Source organism: Blastomyces gilchristii (genome assembly GCF_000003855.2).
Source record: "Blastomyces gilchristii SLH14081 genomic scaffold supercont1.65, whole genome shotgun sequence".
NCBI classification, from domain to species: Eukaryota; Fungi; Ascomycota; class Eurotiomycetes; order Onygenales; family Ajellomycetaceae; genus Blastomyces; species Blastomyces gilchristii.
The window spans coordinates 13003-32453 of NW_003101618.1; the positions used below are offsets into that span (position 1 = coordinate 13003).

The following is a 19451-nucleotide window of genomic DNA, read 5'->3' on the forward strand; positions in this document are numbered from 1 at the left end:
CAGCTGAAACTAGAATATAATATTCAAATCTTCTATACAAGATTTAATAATAGATTTGATTTAAGAGAATACTCATTCTGTAATACAAATGAAAATTCTGAGTATATTATAATACACTGTGCATTATACAATAGTCTCAGAGCCAGATTAAAAGAGAAGTATGATTTAAATTAATTAAATATAAGATTCTTATTCTCAACTGAGACAGGAATTAAATACTTAATAGACTTTCTAACAGAAAGTCAAGCAGCTATAAGAAAATGACTGAATTCAAAAATATCTGAATATGAAGAGATAGAAATTAATCAGATATAGTCTGTTAAAACAGCTATACACTATCTTTTAATAATTTTGTTTTATTATAGTCTCTCTTTACTTTACTTTTTTCTTTTCTGTTCTTTTCTATCTACTTATTTAATATGTCTATCTTTAAGACTTTGTTCTCTTTTCTTTTATCATGATATTTTCAAATGATTTCAAAGTATCAGAAGGTGTTAAAATACTGCAATTTGTAAAGAGTTTTTATATTCTGAGCTGAAATTTTCTGATTTTACATATCTGAAATTGATAAATGTATAATAGTTAACTGTATAAATATTAGAAAAACTCTGAGAACTAAAAGTTCTCAGGTAGATGTCATAGTCTCTGACTATATACATCTATAATTGAACAAGAATAATAATAATAACAATTATAGTATTAGTATGAATGTAACTAAGATTGTAATATTAATTCAAAAGAGTGTTTAATATCTTTGTATTCTTGAGACTTATATTTGTGTCTATAGAATCAATTTATTAACAGTAATAGTAGTTACAGAAAAAGCAACTTTTTAATTAAAATTATACTTGTGAGATATTACAATATACTTAACTATCTTACTCAGATAATTAGAATTCTCATTGAACTTCTATTCAGTGATTTTATATATATTATTCTAAGTGATCTGAACTCTGTGAAAAATAACATTATTTAAGACTCTGCAAATGAAAAATGAGAGAGTAGTGAAAGAAAATGTAAATTAAAATCTCTACTCTTCAAGTTTTGCAAATGAGAGCAAATTAACTGTAATATTAAAGATATAGAAAATATTCTGCAAGTTAACATTCTCACTCTCGATTTTCAAGATAATAGTTTCAATCTTCTTGACAAACTCTGTTCTCTCAGTCACAGAATCAACAGAGATAGAATTATTAAAAGATTTAATATTGAAAAAAGAATGAAGCTTATCTATCATATTCAGATCTATATATATATTTAAATATTAAGATCTAGAGAATGCTTTTCTGATAACTGTGAAAGTGAAATAGAACTTAATCTTTATAATTACTACATTCACTGATAATTGAGAACTTATTAAATCATTCTTTTTCTCTTTCTTTTTATCATCATTCTTCTTGTTCTTTCTATTTTTTCTTTTATCAGAGTGTAAGATGAAATACCTGTTAACTGCATATTCATTCTTTTTATAATAAGTGTATTTCTGTATATCTATGTTTTTATTCCTATCTTTATTCTGTTTTGCAGTTACAGAATTAGTCTGAGTCTTCTTTTTCTCTTTGTTAACAATTTTCTTAAATGTATGATTGATCAGCTGCTTCATTAAATCATTGATATTAATATTCATAGTTAATTTTTGATTAATGAAGAAAAACTTATTTAGATGTATCTTAATAAACAGTCTTTGATAATCTTGTAAATTGTTGAGGAAAAGATTATAGTATATATCTTCAGTGCTCTGACAGAGCTCTTTGTGATAAGTAATAAAGTAGTGAAAATATCTCTGAAAAGTAAGATAATCACTGTTCTCAACCTGTAATCTTGTCAATTCTTTGAAGATCTTGATATGTTCTTCAGTCGGTGATATTGTATACTGTAAGAATAAGTACTCACAGGCGATTATTGATTTATTCACAGCTTGGCGTGATATGTACTGATAGCTACTAGAAGTATTCATGATAGAAAGATAAATATAGAGATTAAATATATAATAGTATTTAAACTGAGTTATAAATAGTAGTTATGAACTTCAGTCTATATATTTATATGTAATTAAGAGCTGCTAACTCTATTACTTACATAAGAGATAGAAATAGAGATAAAAAAACTATAAGAAGCAGAATTTCTGATATACTTTTCTCTCTGTAGAGCTTCATCTGTGAAGTCTTTCACTGAGTGACTTCATAGAATCAGCCTCAGCACTGCAGTAATACTTACTAAAAGCTTCTTATATTTATAAAAAAAATCTCTGTGAGAAAAAATCTCTTATTATTATAAAGAAAACAGAGTCTCTTACTTAGTTTCTTATTCTATAAGATTCTTTATAATCTGTAGATCTTTCTTTGACTATTATACAGATTTATCTCATATCTTTCATTCAGAAGAGTTTCAGTTAACTCTCAATTATTCTTTTATAAAGTTCTTATATAATTATTATATAAATTCATTCTGTATCTTTTATTCAGAAGAGTTTCAGTTGATTCTTAATTATTTTTCTATAAGATTTTTATATAACTATTACACAGATTTATTCTGTATAATGAATTACTTCTTATAAGATTACTCTTATCAAAGAAAAGTATTTATAAGTTAATCTTTTACTTATTCTTATAAATCATTATTCTTTGATAATGTAGAGTTGTAAGAAATCTGTTATTCTTTCATCAACTCTGTAGAATTATAGAATTAAAATATCTATAATCTGTAATTACTCTTTATAATTATTTAAAAATATTCAGATGTGTAATTCATAATTACTTATAGTATAAACAAATCTTTTTAAAGTAGTATAAATATCTCAGATCTGTCTATAAAACTTTATCTTCTTTTCTCTTTTTCTATAACAGCTTTTATTTTTATAATCTGTGAGTATCTTCATTTATCTGTGAAGTGTTTTCACTCAGATGACAGAGAGAGAGTGTTTTTAATAATATCTGTATATTAATTCAAGAGCTTCTTAAGAATTAAACTTTTCTAAATTTTCAATATTTCTGTGAATAATGTCTGACTATTATTAAGATTTTTATAAGTGTTCTTATAATAGCTCTGATCACTTTCTACTAGCTGATGATACAGATATATTATTACTTATAATAGTACTCTTACTCTCTTCAGTCTCATCACTGCATTTAATCTTCAGACTAGTAGCTAACTCTATACTTTCTTCAGATCAGTCTCTAACTCTTAGTAATACAGTTTCACTCTTTACTATAAGTTTCTGTGCAGTAGTTTCTTATAGATTATAGCTGACAGTTCATTCTATAAAGGATCTAGTATCATCAGTACTCTCTGCAGCTTACAGATTTATATACTTTCTCTCTATTTATACATCTCTGATCAGATATATATAATATATCTAGATCTCTAATATAGTCTCACATAGTGATACATTTCTGAATTCTGATATTAATAGAAGATGAGTCTCTGAGTATCTGTAAAATTTAGATAATTTAGATAATATAAATACTATGAATTTATAATAGAAGTTGATCTGAGTAGATGAGCTCTCTCTTCATATTTTCATAATTTTCAGATTAAATACTTTAATATAACTGAGAGAGTAGATATAGCTTTATAAGAAATATCTGATAATATATATAGATAATCAGCTTTCAAAACTCTGTTATAACTATATATGATTCAAAGATTACTTGAGTCAGCATACGATTACAGGCGTACGACGGCTTCTTACATACATTATACTAAATTAATTAGTGGCCGCTATGGCCTCTTCACATTCGTAAGCATATTCAGAAGTGTAAGCATGTTCAGAAGCAGCTGTGTTATTATTCAGTGATTGTATGTTCTTCTGAATCACATTCTCTCTCACTAGATTCAGTCACACTCATGTGATTATAATATACACTCTAGCTTCATGCGGATTAGTGTGTCACTAGGACTCATGATAGTGTAGTCTATCTCTGATTTAACTAGCATTCTGTGTACACTCTTATAATGAAAGTTTCACTATATTATATCACTTATTTACTAACTTTTTTCATTCTTCAATCATCTTCTTCATCATCATCATTATTAAATATTATTATCTTATTCAAGATTTCTATCTCTTCTTCTGTTCAACATCTTCTATTGATTTATATATTACATTAGACATGTTTCTGACAATAACTCTCTGTTCTTATAATAAGTGTCATTATAGTGTTCATATCAGGCAGTTTATTAGCAGTAAGTGTAATATGTTGTGAAATATGATCAGAACTTGTTTATCTTCTAACAATTATCAGAATGTACTATCATAAATGATACATCTTCTTCATCTTCTTATATATTCTTAATCTTCTTTTTTCAGTAGATATCTGATCATGTTTTCTGATCATATTTTCTGATTATTTTGTATGAATATAAATACTGATATATTTGTTTTAATTTATATAGAATCTTCATGTGTTGACAGATCTGTGTTCACTGATAATTATAATCTCAATGTTGAATTATTGATTAAGAACTTGAGAGATATAATAATGAAGAAATTGTCTATATTATGTATAACTAAGTCTTCTATATCTCTCTCTGCTCTCTTTGTTTCTTTCTCTGTCACTCTCTCTCAATCTTCTATATCTATCTCTGTATCTGATTCTTCTGCTTCTGCTACCTCTGTTTCTGAGATTCTCACTCTTACTACTTCTGCTTTTACTGCTTCTACTTTCTCTGCCTCTGCTGCTTCTACTGTTATCATCAGCTCTCTCTGTTTCAAGAGGATGTTGCATAGACTTAGTGAATCATGTTTCTCAGCATGTACACTTTCACTCTTTTTACTGATTTCTAGAATAATTTATTGTATAAAGACTGTATATAATATGACTATCTGAAGCTCAGTTATGAACACTGATTATTATATTTGTTTTAAGTATTTATAATAAGATAATTATGCATTCATATCAGATAATTACTTTTCTTCTCAACAGTGTTAAGAGTATAAGTCTTTTTCTTTTTCATCTTTTCTTCTAATGCTAATTTTCTCAGGAAAAATTATTATGAGTTTTATTGTGTATGAAGTTGTGATATCTATGAATATCAAGAAACTTTTTATAACTGTTAAATTCAATATTATAAGTACATTTATTCTGATGAATATCTTCAGAATAATTGACTTATATTAATCTATTCTCTGATATTTATTATCTGATTTTATAATATAGGTGAAGAATATCTGTGTTTTTGAGAACAGAAATGCAGATATTGTACTCTTTTACATTCACAGATGTAAGACTTGTATATCTTGTCTGAAATATCATTGTGAGAATGAGCTGTTTACATGCTGTGTTCTGCTTTCTGCATTTCTCTGTATCTCTCTCTCTCTTTCTGAGAAGCCTTGTATGTGTTGTAATTATACATACAACTCTAAGATCAGCAGATATTCATTCAGTAACTGTTCTCATCTCTGATTTTATGATTTTTATATACTATCAATGATTCTTAGTTACTCTGATATCAGAGATCATTTTAATTGAAGATAATAATACTGCTGAGACTATCTTCTTCTATTCTTAAGCTTCTCTCAGTGCTTTCTCTTTCTCTTCTGTGAGAAAGATTGTGTGTACACTGAGTTGTAAGTATTCAGTCTCAGATAATTTCTGCTATTATTTATCTTATTCTGTGCTCTCTCTCTCTTCTGTTTCTTTCATCTTCATTCTCTCTATTCTGGCTTCTGATTCTGTGAGTTTTATGCTCTTCTTCAATTTTTCTACACATATATGTACATATTTCTATATTGACATTTCAGTCAATCTTGTGATAAATGATATTAATGTTGTACACAGAGTGATAGAGAAATCAGGGATATGTATAGTATTATTATAAGAGTGACTTACAGCTCTTGAATTTCATGCAGATCTTGAGTTTTGAAATTTCCTTTGTTGTTTTAACATTTTTCAGATGATGTAGTGTTGAAAATAGATTAAATGTGTGAGATATAAAAATGAATAAGATATGTATAATAACATTTATCTTTTACAGTTAACTCTTACAGTTGATAACTAATTCATTATCTTTTTTCTTTCTTATACTTTTTTCTTATCTGCTAGTCAGTACTCTTATACAATCTCTATATAGTACAGTGTTTAATAACTAGATTTGACAGCTTTTATCTCTTATGATTCTGTCTCATGCATTATACTATCTCTCTTCACTCACTCAGATCACTACAGTAAACAGCTTATTAAAACTAATCTTATCTAATCTCTGAGTGTTCTCAGAGATTGAGATGACTTGATCTCACATGTCTGCAGATATTTCAGATGCTTTATTCTCTATTATCTCTGTAATTGAACTGATGTAAACAGTTAAATTCAACTCTGAATTTCTTTTTCTTCTGTGATCTGACTCATGTGCAAGTCTGCTGCTCTGAGACTGCTCTTTATCATGTTACATCTGCTGTTTACAGTGTATTATTATATGACTGACTACAGTCTCATTACTTATTGAAGTGTGATGTTTATCTGATTTCTTTATTACTTCTCATTCTTTTCTTATAATTGTGAAAAGATTGAAATAAGTGAGATCATCTGATTTGTAAGTGTCTATGATTTCTCTTACTTTGTGAGACTTTTTAATTATAAGTCTCTTCTTTTTCAATGCTGATGATAGTGCTGTGAATAATCATAATCTGCTCAGATCTTATATTTTTATCTTTATAAAATGTGAATTATTTATTAAGTTGTGTAAGATCTGTCTCTCTAGTTCTTTCAATGTGTATATTCTCAGAGAATTTGATTTGAGTATTTTATATAGCTCAAATCATCTAGATTGAAACTTCTCAGAATTCTCATTGTGTATAAAAACTCATATTCTCATCTTAAGACTTGATTTCTTAACTAGTGAGTCTCATATTCTTTTTGATTGAATTACTCAGTTCAGAAGTAACTTATTTACTTTTATATATATGTGACTGATCTCTTTCAATCTTGGTTCTGTATCTGTGACTGCTGTGTCTGCAACTGCTACTGCTGCATCTGTAACTGCTGTTTCTGCTGCATCTATAACTGTTGCATCTGTAACTACTGTTATTATTATTATTATTATTATTATTCTTCAATTATAGATGTATGCAGTCAGAGACTATGACATCTACTTGGGAACTTTTAGTTCTCAGGGTTTTTCCTATATCTGTAAAGTTAACTATTATACATTCACCAATTTCAGATATGCTAAATCAGAAAATTCCAGCCCAGAATACAAAAACTGTTTACAAATTGCAGTATTTTAACATCTTCTGATACTTTGAAATCATTTGACAATATCATGACAAAAGAAAAGAGAACACAGTCTTAAAGATAGACACATTAAATAGATAGATAGAAAGGAATTGAAAGAAAAAGATAAAGTAAAGAGAGACTGTAACAAAACAAATTATTAAAAGATAGTATATAGCTGTTTTAACAGACTATATCTGATTGATTTCCTCCTCTTCATATTCAGATATTTCTGAATTTACTCATTTTCTTGTAGCTGCTTGAGTTTCTGATAGAAAGTCTATTAAGTATTTAATTCCTGTCTCAGTTGAGAATAAGAATCTCATATTTAATTGATTTAGAGCATACTTCTCTTTCAATCTGACTCTGAGACTATTGTATAATGCACAGTGCATTACAATATACTCAGAATTCTCATTTGCATTGCAGAATAAGCATTCTATTGAATCAAATCTATCATTAAATCTTTACATATAAGATTTGAAATAGCCATGTCCTAGTTTCAGCTGTATTATAGATGAGAATATTTTCTTTTTACATTTAATTGAACAAGATTTCCACTTGGGTTTTGTTTCAAATCTTGAATAATGTATACTCTTCTTTTGTTTCTGCCAGCTTTCATTCCACTTATCTAAACAAGATTCTTTTATTTTTCTTCTTATAAAAGACCAGGACACAATTTTTTAAATAGATCTGCTTAATTCTGAACCCTTTTTTACAGCTGAATCAGCCAATTCATTGCCATGAATATTTATATAAGCAGGAACTCAGTGCAGATGAATTATCAGTTTTAATATTCTTCTCTTTTGAATTTTCAAAACAGAGTTTAAGATCAGTTCAAGATTCATTTGATTATTATGAATCTGACTATTTCTAAGTCTTTTTAAAGCAGCTTGACTATCAGAGAATATTCATGTCTCTTTCAAGCTATTTCCTCTTTTATAAGATTTTATTTCAATGAGTTTGAAAGCTTTCACTATTACAAATAGTTCAGCATCAAAGACTTCAGATTCACAGCCTAAATTTCAGAAATCTGAGATAAAATTGATATTATCTTCAGTATAAGCAATGTCTGTGTCTAATCTATTCAAATTCTCATTTTTGAAGTCATCTGAATAAATCAGAATAGAGTCTTCTATATTGATTATAGAAATTCTCTTCAAATGCTGTTCATATTCTTTCTTCTTAGATAGTTCACTTATTTATAAGTCTATAAGAGATTCAAGCTTTTCTCTTCAGAGAGATATCTTCTCATGATCAACTTTTTCAATATTTAAAGAAGAAAATTGATTTTTAATCAGTGAGCATAGTCTGTACAGTTGAGAAGACATTTTCTTTGAAGAATTATTTTCATTTTAATCAAGAAATCTATTTCAATCCAGTTCATTTCCAGAGTTAACAGATGAAAATGAAGAAGAGACTCTTTCTCTGATTATATAATTTGAGCTCATCTTTATAACTCTTAGAGTATAGTTCATACAGATCTTTTCAAATCTAATAGCAGAAGAAGGAATTGAAGCTTCAATTTCCATTGCTTTAATAGAAGATGATTTGAATGCTCTCAGAATTCTTCTCAAAGCTCTGTTTTGCAGACTTTGAAAGAGTTCAGTGAAATTCTCTTGATTATTTCATCAAACTTGAACTTCATAATCAGCTACTGAGGTAATACAGACTATATATAACTGTCTCATAGTCTGGAAGAATAGACCTCTCTCTGTATTTGATAGTCTGATTATGTTGTTTAATAGTCTTTCTGCCTTGACAGTTCTTTGTTGAATGTGATATTTAAAATTCAACTTGAAGTTTAATCATACTTCTAATCATTTGACATTTACACTGGGTTTAATCTCTCTATTTAAAAGAGTTAGAGATAGTTCTTTCTCATTGAATCTAGAAAAGAAATAAATTAACTCAGTTTTATTCATATCAAATTGAATTTGATTGATATCTGCTCTAATAAAGATTTTCTTTACAGCTTCTTCAATCACTTTCAAATTCTCTTTGATAGTTTTTGAGCTGTAGACTAGACCAATATCATTCATATAACTCAGAGATCACACTATTCTCATATTTCTATTTTTGAATAGATATACAGTGTATATTACAAATAAAATGAGTGAGATTGAAGATTCTTATGATACTTCTATTTTTATCTCAGTCTTATCTTATTTCATTTCATCAAAGAAAAGTTGTATGATTCTTTTAGATATAAAACAGTTAACTCATTTTATTAGAGAAAGTGACAGTTTTAACATCTTCAAAGTCTGAATTAACTTTGACTTTGAAACATGATCAAATGCTTCTTTTATATCAATAAAAACTGCAGTTGAGACCAGATTTTCATACTTTGCTATTTGAATATCATGAATAACTGAGAGACCAGTGTCAATTGTAGAACATTGTTTTCTATCTCTCATTTATTCACTGAATAAAAGAGAATTACTGATAGAGCTTATAAAAGATTGTCAAGTAGCTATTATCTTTTCTAAAACCTTTTCTAGACAGTTCAATAGAGATATTACTCTATATAACTTAGAAATTGAAGTTTTTCTATTAGATTTTATAAGAATCACTTCAGTGGCTTCTCTTCAGTATTCAGAATGATATTCATTTTTCAAGAGATTGAAAAAGAGCTCAAAATATTCATTCTTTAAGTAGAAGTATATATTTTGAATAATCAAGTGATTAATTGAATCAGGCTCTGCAGCAGTTTTAACTGAACTTGAGAAGATAGCTAACTCTAATTCATCTTATGTAAGATCAGGCCATTCTCAGTCATTTTCATCAATATAGTTGAGAAGTGACATATTCTCTTCCTCTGAATCTGAATCTGATGAGTTTTGAAAGAGAGTTCTTATAAAAGCTTGACATTTTTTCTCAAAAGAGTTTGCTGTATATAATTCATTCTGAAACTCATATTCTAAGATTGAAAGTTTTGCTACACTTCTTGTTTTAGTATAGTTAAAAGCTTTAAAAACTTTCTTTTCTTATACTTCTTCAAGAAATTTATTTCAGCAGTCTATTTTAGCTCTTTTAATATCTGAAAAACATTCATTTCTGACAGCTTTGAACTCTTTATCAGAAATTATATCATTCTTTCAATCTCTTCTAGCAGTAGTCAATTATTTTCTTTTAGATATGATATTCTCATTTTATCAAGATTTTGAATACTCAGAAGACTTTCTCTTTGAAATATTGTCTTTAACACTTGCTAGAATAATAGATGTAATGTGCTTCACTCTATTCTCAAGCATTTCATTTGAGATATCTTGACCAGGATTTCAATATAGCTCACTCTGTTCTTCAGATTTTAACAGTTTTATACTTTCTTCAACTGTCTTTCAGTCAGCTTTTTCAAAGTTAAACTGATTAGAGAGAAGAGGATTTTCACTCATTTGTTTCTCACTCAGTTCAATATTAAATTGAATAATCTCATGATCTGATTCTGATGTCTCATTTAAATCAATAAATCAGTTTACAAGTCTTTTTTTCATTAGATTTTATGACATCAAGATTAGATCTATAATAGATTTCTGTTTCATATCTTTTCTAAAGAATGTTTGTTGATCAGACTTGTTAACTAAATTCATTGAATACTCAAAGATTCATTCAATCAGATTATCAGCTCTTACTGCTCTTTTACATTCTGAATTTCATCAGAGATGATGTGTATTGAAATCTTCTACAATTATAGAGTTTCTTGATGAAGTTATGTTCAGAAATTCTCTATTAATTATTCAGATATTATTATTTTTCTTCAATAACTTTTCATTATAGATATTTATAAGCTGTATAGTATCAAACTCATTCTCTTTATCTATAATATCATTCATCTGAATATTAGAGTCTGACATGATATCAAATCTTAGATTAAATTGATATCTTGATCTCTTTCTTTCATAGATCACTACTCTTGACTTTATCTCAAACTTTTGAGATAGAAAGCAGTAGTAGCTCAAATGAGAAATGACATATTTTTACTCAGTATCAAAATTCAGCTTCTAAAGCAGTATAAAATCAACTTTTTATTCAAATGCAATTTGAAGACAAGAATAAATGCAATTTAAGTTTCTATTCACATTATTTTGAATAAATGTGATTTTTAAAGAGTTTTTAAACTTTTTTTATTATTTTTGTTGTATATTCATACTAAAAGAGAGTAGAGTAGAATCTAATCACTATCATCAGATAGTAGATTATAACTATTCTGACAAGTAGGAATCTCAACTGCTTGTATTATATCTAGTTTATCATCAGAGTTATTTCTCAATTCTCTAATCTTAACAGAAGTTTGAGGATTCAAATTCTATTTATATTTAGCTGAAGAATTGAAGTTTGAGAATTTAAATAGTTAACAGTTTCTTCTTTTTAAGCTTGCACTTGTGAGTTTACTGACTTAACTATTCTCTTCAGTTCTAGATTTGTTTTGAGCTTCATCTTTTCTTCAGTTCTTTTGAGTTCTTGAAGTAAATATACATTTATTTGAGCTAGATGCATGTTTTTCTTTACAATTAGAGCATTTAAGTATAGTGTGTTGACATATTTCATCTCTTTTTAAGCATGTTTCACATTTATACTCACTAGTTTTGTGATCTCTGGCACAGAATGCACATTTTGAGTCTCTAAAATAGAAGATTGCAAAGTGTTCATAGCTTTGACAGTTTGAACACTGTATTTGAGCTTTGAGATTCATTCTTGAGTCTTTGTATTCATGAACTCTCATTTTTAAATCTGCTACTCTTACTTCAGAGATCTTTGACTGTTCAAGTGTCTTTATATATACTAGAATAGAGATATTTCTTCTGCTTTATCTGAACTTAATTGAATTTAGTCATACAGACTCTTTTCTCAGTTGAATAGAGTTGTATTATTCTAATTCATTTTTGAGAAGTAGTATTTCTTCTTCACAGTCAAAAATTTCAACTGAAATATTATAAAGAATGAATTTATCTCACTTTTTATCTCTCTTAGATAGAATTATTATATTTAATAAAGATTCTACTGCTGATTTTCAGAGATTCTTATTCTGAATAAGAAAGTTCACACTGAATTCAGACATTGTAGTCAGAATGATGAAGTTTTCAAAGAAGAATGACTCAATTGAAGCTATAACTGATTTTTACACTTTAATATCAGTTATTAACTGAGAAAAGAACTGCTGATTAATTTTGTTTCTGATTCTGAAAATGAGATTTGAGTTTAGCTTGTTTCTTTGCAAGATATTCTGATTTGAGACTTTAAGAATAAGTCTTCTATTTCTGAAGATTTAAAAGTTTTTCTTCTTTTACATTTTTTTCTTCACTTTTCTATGAATAGAAGTATGAGCATTATTCTTCTCAGTTTTCTCAGGATTTTAAGCAGATTTTAAGATAGCAGATTTAGAGACAGTAGATTCAGCTTCTTGAGCATATATTTTCTTCTAATTCAAAGAAGAAGAAGAAGTAGAAAAAGAGAAAGAAGAGTAAGATAAGAAGTCAGTGATTGTACTAGGAATTTTCAATGTTTTTTGAACTGTGTTTGAAATTCTAAGTTTGAACTTGATCATCTTCTGTAGTTATCTAGTCTGAGTATGAAGAATTAACAGAACTTCTTCATTCATCTCACTCAGACACTGCTTTTCAAGAATCTTGCTTACTTTTTTAAGTTTCTGTATTTCAAGAACTTGTTATTTCTCTATTTCTTCTTTCTTTCTTCTCTTCAGAATTTCAATCTCAGAAATAGTATTTGAGAAAGCATCTTTTTTCACATTAACTGAGTGTATTTTTGAACTCATTGTTCTCACTCAATGAAAAGTTGATCAGACTGTTTCAATTGAGATATGTATTAAACTCTTTTAAAAAGTTGATCAGACTGTTTCAATTAAGAGGTTTCTAAGTCTGTTTTCAATTGAAAAGTTGATCAGACTGTTTCAAAAGAAGAATAAAAGACTTTTATGTATAAAATACCTGATTTTTTTCATACTAGTTCAGTAACTAGATTAGATTTTTAAAGAGAATCTAATACACTAAAATTGATTTTTAAGATAAATCAATAAAATCTTTATAATCTCTTTCTTGAGATACAGTGAGAAAAAGTATGATATCAATTGATAATAAATTAGATAATATGACAGTTTTTGAGAGAAAAACTGATAAAAAATAAATCAATTTTTTGCAGAGAAATTGATTAAAACTATTCAATTTTATTCTAAATCATTCAATTCTTCTCACACAATAAGTGTGCAACTCAAATCAGTTAATAGAGAGTGTAAAAAAGAATTAAGTATTAATAAAAGCTCTTCAGTCACTGAAAAAGTAATTCTTACTTAAAAGAATATAAAATTATGATAGAAAACAGCTCTATTTTTAATTCTTTGTAAGAATATTGTATAAAACTTAGAGAAAAACATCTTACTTTTTCAAGAGAAGTAAAAAACTATTTCTAAGATCTTTTTTTTTTTTGCATTAACTGCTGCAGAAGAATGAGATAGAAACTGCTAAGATATACACTACTGTATACTCTCTATCAAGACTTTCCCTCTTCAGAGTCTTGATATTATAGAGAATATAAGTCTGTTTCTATATAATAATATAAATATTATCAGCAGAATGTAGAGGAACTGGTTATTTATATCTTAAAATAGAAGACTTTGTCAATGATTATATCAATATAGAGTTAATTCTCAAATTCAATAGAAATCTAGTATTGCTGTTCTCAATCCCTTGCAGAATCTATTGAATATTGAGATATTAAAACTAGATTTAATATATCTCACTGTGCAGGGATCAAAGACTCAGTCAGATCTTGAAATATACTGATTTTATAGTTATTGTATCTGCTGATTATGTATTGAATACAGTTACTGAGGTATCTTTTTGTACTTTTCTGCTGAGGATGGGCCAGATTGGAAGGGGCAGTACAAGGGTGAGACTTGGTGTAAAGATAGAGAGGGTTTTTCACAGAGAATGCACTTCAGATGTGTTCATTGATTATGTGCTTGATACTATTGCTGAGGTATCTTTTTGTATTTTTCTGCCGGACGTGGGCCAGATTGAGAAGGGCGGTACATGGGAGAGACTTGGCATTGATGTTTTGGAACATCAAAGATAGACAGGGTTTTCATGGAAGTTGCTTCTCAGATATCTTCATAATTACAGATTGGGGATCTTTCAAAATCAAGAAGATTGGTGTATATGGCTAGGTCTCTTTGTCTTACAATTTGTATGGCAATTTGGCCCGGGGTTGTGGTGTGATAGGGGTGAACGGGGGATAATCCCATACAGGAGTTTTGAACAACGTCTGGTTCACATTTGGCTGGATAACTCCACCACCACACGGGGTATGCGGTCGGCGATGGGGTCAAAATGCTCGTATGATCGAGGGCTTTTCGATGGATCTATCGGCGGGTTCTTATTCGAAAAATTGAGCGAGTTCGTGGTGGAGCGCTTGATTTTATTACTATAATTAATTAATAATTGTGTAACTGCTGTTCTCTCTCTCATCTTTTTCAAAGCATTCTTCAGAATGCGCGGATGCAATTCTTACAACAGATAGAATGATGAATGCTTGAAGACTATATGCTACTGAATTTGCATGACTGATAGTGCCTGACTGAGATATTCATTTCATAGTATCATAGGCTTGCTTACTAGATATTTTATCAGCATATTGCTTAGAATTTCATTCAAGTGCTTCATCTTTCTGTTCATCTGTGAATGATATAATGTTGTTCTATAATATCTTATTTATAACTGATTCATGAAATGTCTCACTACTTCTTCTATGAGATTTACACTGTTATTAGTTAGAATCTCACACAGCATTTCATAGTTAATATAGATCTTATTATATAGAAACTTTATCATTATCTTCTCTATTATCTCTGAAACTGCTTTCACAACTGATCAGTCAGTAGTGTAGTTAATAGTAGTGATTATTCAATGATTTTCATTTGATATTTGCAGTAGTATGTCTATGAGATTCATCTCTCATTGTTTAAATAATTGTATTGTATATTTCATCTAATATTACACTTTCTTATATTCTAACTCTTTCTTAGATTCTTTCATGACCTGATAATTCAGGCACTTATAAGTATATATCTGAATATTCTTGATGATGCTTGATCAGTATACTCTTGATTCAAGTACATTCATAAGTTCAGAGCTTTCTAAGTGACTGAATTCCTTGTGCATTTGAGTTATCAAGTTATGTCTAAATGAATGTTCTAGATAGAGAGCTTCTGCATATTCTAGATTGTGATAAAGCATAACATTATTTTTCAATTTTCTCAGCTTGAAGTTTGAAAGCATCTCTTCTACTACTTTTATAAGACACTTGTCATTCAACATCTTACTATTTCTCAAGTGAGAGATCATTGTATTTACTCATTCTAATTTCTTACATCTTCTCAGTGTATTTAATGTGAACTTTTCTTATATCTGATTCACAGAACTCTTATCTATAAAATCAGATCTGTGATTGATTGTATCAGATATCACAGTATTTAATCTCTTTCAGTATTTAATATAAAGATTGTATACTTAAAACTCTGAGATTCAATGTGCTAAATGTTTGAAAGGTTTTATTATTAATTATAGATAGATGAGACCCTCATGATCTGTGATCACTGTTATCATATGTCTATTATTAATATATCTATTTTATAATATCAGTATGTGTTTGATTACTAGCAATTTCTTTTCATACACTGAGTAATTGAGCTCAGTGCCTGATAGTTTTCTATTATTATATATCACTGAGTGCAGCTTGCTGTTCTTACTCATCTGTAGAAGAGTGTCTTTGATAGCTCATTTAAATACATCTGTCTCAATGTAGAAAGGTTTATCATGATCTGATTGAATAAACACTGAGAACATTATTATATGTTTTCTCAGTGTGAGAAAGGCCTCTTCACACACAGTATTTCAGATAATTGAATGAAACTTCTTCTTTCACAGATTTACATCTGTTTCTCTTAAGAGATCTGAAAGTGATATAGATATTTATATGAAATCTTTAATGAACCTGCAGTAGTATGAGACTAACTTAAGAAATTATTATACATAATATACATTTCTCAGTCATGATCAATTCACTATAACATTCAATTTCTCTGAAATGAGATGTATACAGTTATCACTCATCACATGTCTCATGAACTTCAACTCTTTCATTTTAAACACACACTTGATTCATTTGATATAGAGCTTATACTCTGTCAGAGTTATAAGCACTTCATTGAGATACTTCAGATGTTTATTATATGAGTTTGAGAAGACTAGAATATTATTCAGATATATAAGATATGAGATTTTATTCTCTTTATAAAGAATTGTATGCATTATTATTTAAAAGATAATAGATACATTTATCAGACTGAATAATATTATCAGAAATTCAAACTTTTCTTATTATATATTAAATACAGTTTATAGTACTGACAGTTCATCTATACAGATCTGTTAATATTCTGAGAGAAGATTGATCTTTGATAGATATTAAGTATTTCTGACTGTATTCAACTATTGTTGAATCTGTGACAGTGAATATTCATTCTTAATTATAAGCTTATTAAGTGCTTGATAATTGATACATATTCATCACTTCTTATCTGTCTTCTTCATGAATAGAACTGAGAAGTCTCACACATTTAATAAGAATTGTATAAGATTATGTTCTAGAAGATCTGTGATCTGACACTTCTGTTCTTTAAGATATGTTTGTGACAGAGAGTATACATTCTAGTTGACTGATTTTGCATTCTCTGTATCAATCTCATATACAAATCCTTGTTTCAGTGACAATTTCAGTGAAAGATCTGTTCAAAAGACCTTTTCATACTTCTTCAGAAGTTTCTTCATATGCTTATTCTTCTATATATCTTTTATCTTGGTTTTCTCTACTTCTGAGTTCTGTATGATATACAGAACACTTTTAGATGAGATCTTGTGAGTCATTCTCTTTGCTTATTAATGTGTAAGCAGATTTAACTCTTCTATATCAGAGATGTGAAATGTTCTTCTCATATCAGTTAATAGAATTGTATGAATCATTTTCTTTCTATTGATTAACTGTATATAACACATACATCATTGAATCTGCAGATTGAATCTTTGAAATTAATTGAGTCTGAGAATAAGGTTGTATTTTACATTCTGCAGCTCTTATACTTAAATATAGCAAGATCATTCTCTGAAGTGCAAGGAAACTCTTACTCTTATAAGTGATATTAAATATTAATTATCAGATAATCTTATATATCAGAGATTCTTCACTCAGTAAACCTCTTTCAGTCTTCAGATTATATAATTATTAATATATTATATAGAAGCTTCTATGTCTGTTAATACTTTTACAGTTATCTCTTGATTCTTATTTAAGTATCTCTTATACATTAACATTTCAGATCTTAAGATATTGAGATAAGTATTCACTTGATTCTCATCTGCATCTCAATCAGAAGCCTGCTTTCTCTTAATATTCACAGAATTCAGAGAGTCATCTAATGTAAATATCTCTTTCACTTTGAAGACTTTTCATAGAATATCAGTGAGTGTCTCTGAGCTCACTGATTCTGTTAGTTTTTTAACTCTCTTGCTTTTCTTGACTGTGTATACTGTGTACAATGTTTTGTATCATGATTTTGATATTCACAGTTGAAGCAAGCTTGATACTTGTAATATTAAGGTTTTCACTCAGAGAATTTCTTTTTCAGAGAATTCAGTGCTTTAGTGATGATATTCAGATCTAGATTTATTACATCTGAGTAGGTAACTTGTATTATAGAAGTCTGATTACTTATTCTCTGTTGAGATATACTCAATTACAGTATTTTCTGTTGCAATTGACTCACTTATTTCTCTATAATGAGAATGTTATATACTTTCTTCACTATATCTGATTATAAGATTAAGCATTTTCATTCTACTCTTAACTCAGATATAAGATCATGAATAAAGATTTATAAACAGAAAGATGTTGAAAGATCTTCATTTAATGTAAGATAGTGTAAGCTGAAGTGTGTGAAGTATAATATAAGATTACTTACTTATCTACACTCAGTGAAGTGTTTATAATACTTGTCTTATACATTCACTTTCTCAAAGTTATGTAAGATTCATTTGAAAAACTCATTTCATGTTAATGAGAATGAATATTATTCTGAGTCTGTGAGATTTATCTTTTTATTAGTTATTTATAATAACTTCACTTTTCTATATAGAAATATAACAGATCTTAAAACTTGTTGAAATTCTGTTAACTGTCTATCTATAAGTTTATATTTAATCTGATAATATAATTACATCTGACTTAGTCAGCTGATTATAGCATTATTTTTTCAGTCACTATTAAAGCTTGATAATTTCAGCAGATCTTCTAACTTAATATATTCTATATTCAGATTTCTATTCTGTGCAGCAGTCTTTAATAATATATATACTTCTGAAGAGATTATGAATAATTGTGATGAGATCTTCAGATTCAGTGTGATTATCTATCTGTATAAATATTCAATCTCTCACTACAGATCTATAATCTGGTTTTCTCTATTCTTATTGATAATGACAATTACATCAGTGAAGCTCTTTATAGTGAATACTTGATCTGCAGTAAATATCAATTATTGCTTAGCTTCTGTCTTAGTCTGTCACTGTATACACAAGGTCTCAATTTTGTTTAAAATTCTTGTATATGAACAGAGTTTCACTTCTGATTCAGTGATCTCAGCTGCTTTGCTTACTGCTTTAAGTAAATTCTCTGAGAGATCCTGCATATCTTCTGATTCAGATAGCAGAGAAGAATGTTTGTATTAACTAGAGAAGATATTCATTTCAGTGATTTCTTATTAATTATATAATATCTATCATTATATTGTTATATTATTATATTATTATATGATTATATCATTATATGATTTCTGATTTTCATTTTCTATTATCATTGTATAACTTCAGTGATAATCATCTCTCTTTTTATTCTTCTGAGTAGAGAGTGATCTTTTTTAAATCTGATTCACTGCTCACATTTTCTTTCTTACATCTCATCTATTCACATATATGACATTTGTCTGAGTGTGAAGTTTTTCTTTAACAAGCAGAGCAGTATTAATCAGATGCTCTTCTGCTCATCACTTCTTTATACACTATCTTTTGAGATGTTTTAGAATCACACTAGTATAATAACTATGAATTGCTTCATAGATGAAATTATCATGCTCTGAAGAAGCCTTCACTTCTCACCAGTTTTTAGACATGCTAT

At 28.1% G+C, this 19451-nt stretch overlaps 1 protein-coding gene across 1 annotated transcript; it reads left to right on the forward strand.

Annotated features, from left to right (window-relative positions):
* Window positions 1-4395: 4395 nt before the first annotated feature.
* BDBG_18097 (uncharacterized protein) lies at window positions 4396-4734 on the forward strand (the record flags this gene model as incomplete). The annotated part of the gene is made up of 1 exon (XM_031725682.1): window positions 4396-4734. A coding segment is annotated over one exon (338 nt), but the record flags the coding sequence as incomplete, so codon positions are not given.
* Between the last annotated feature and the right edge of the window lie 14717 nt (window positions 4735-19451).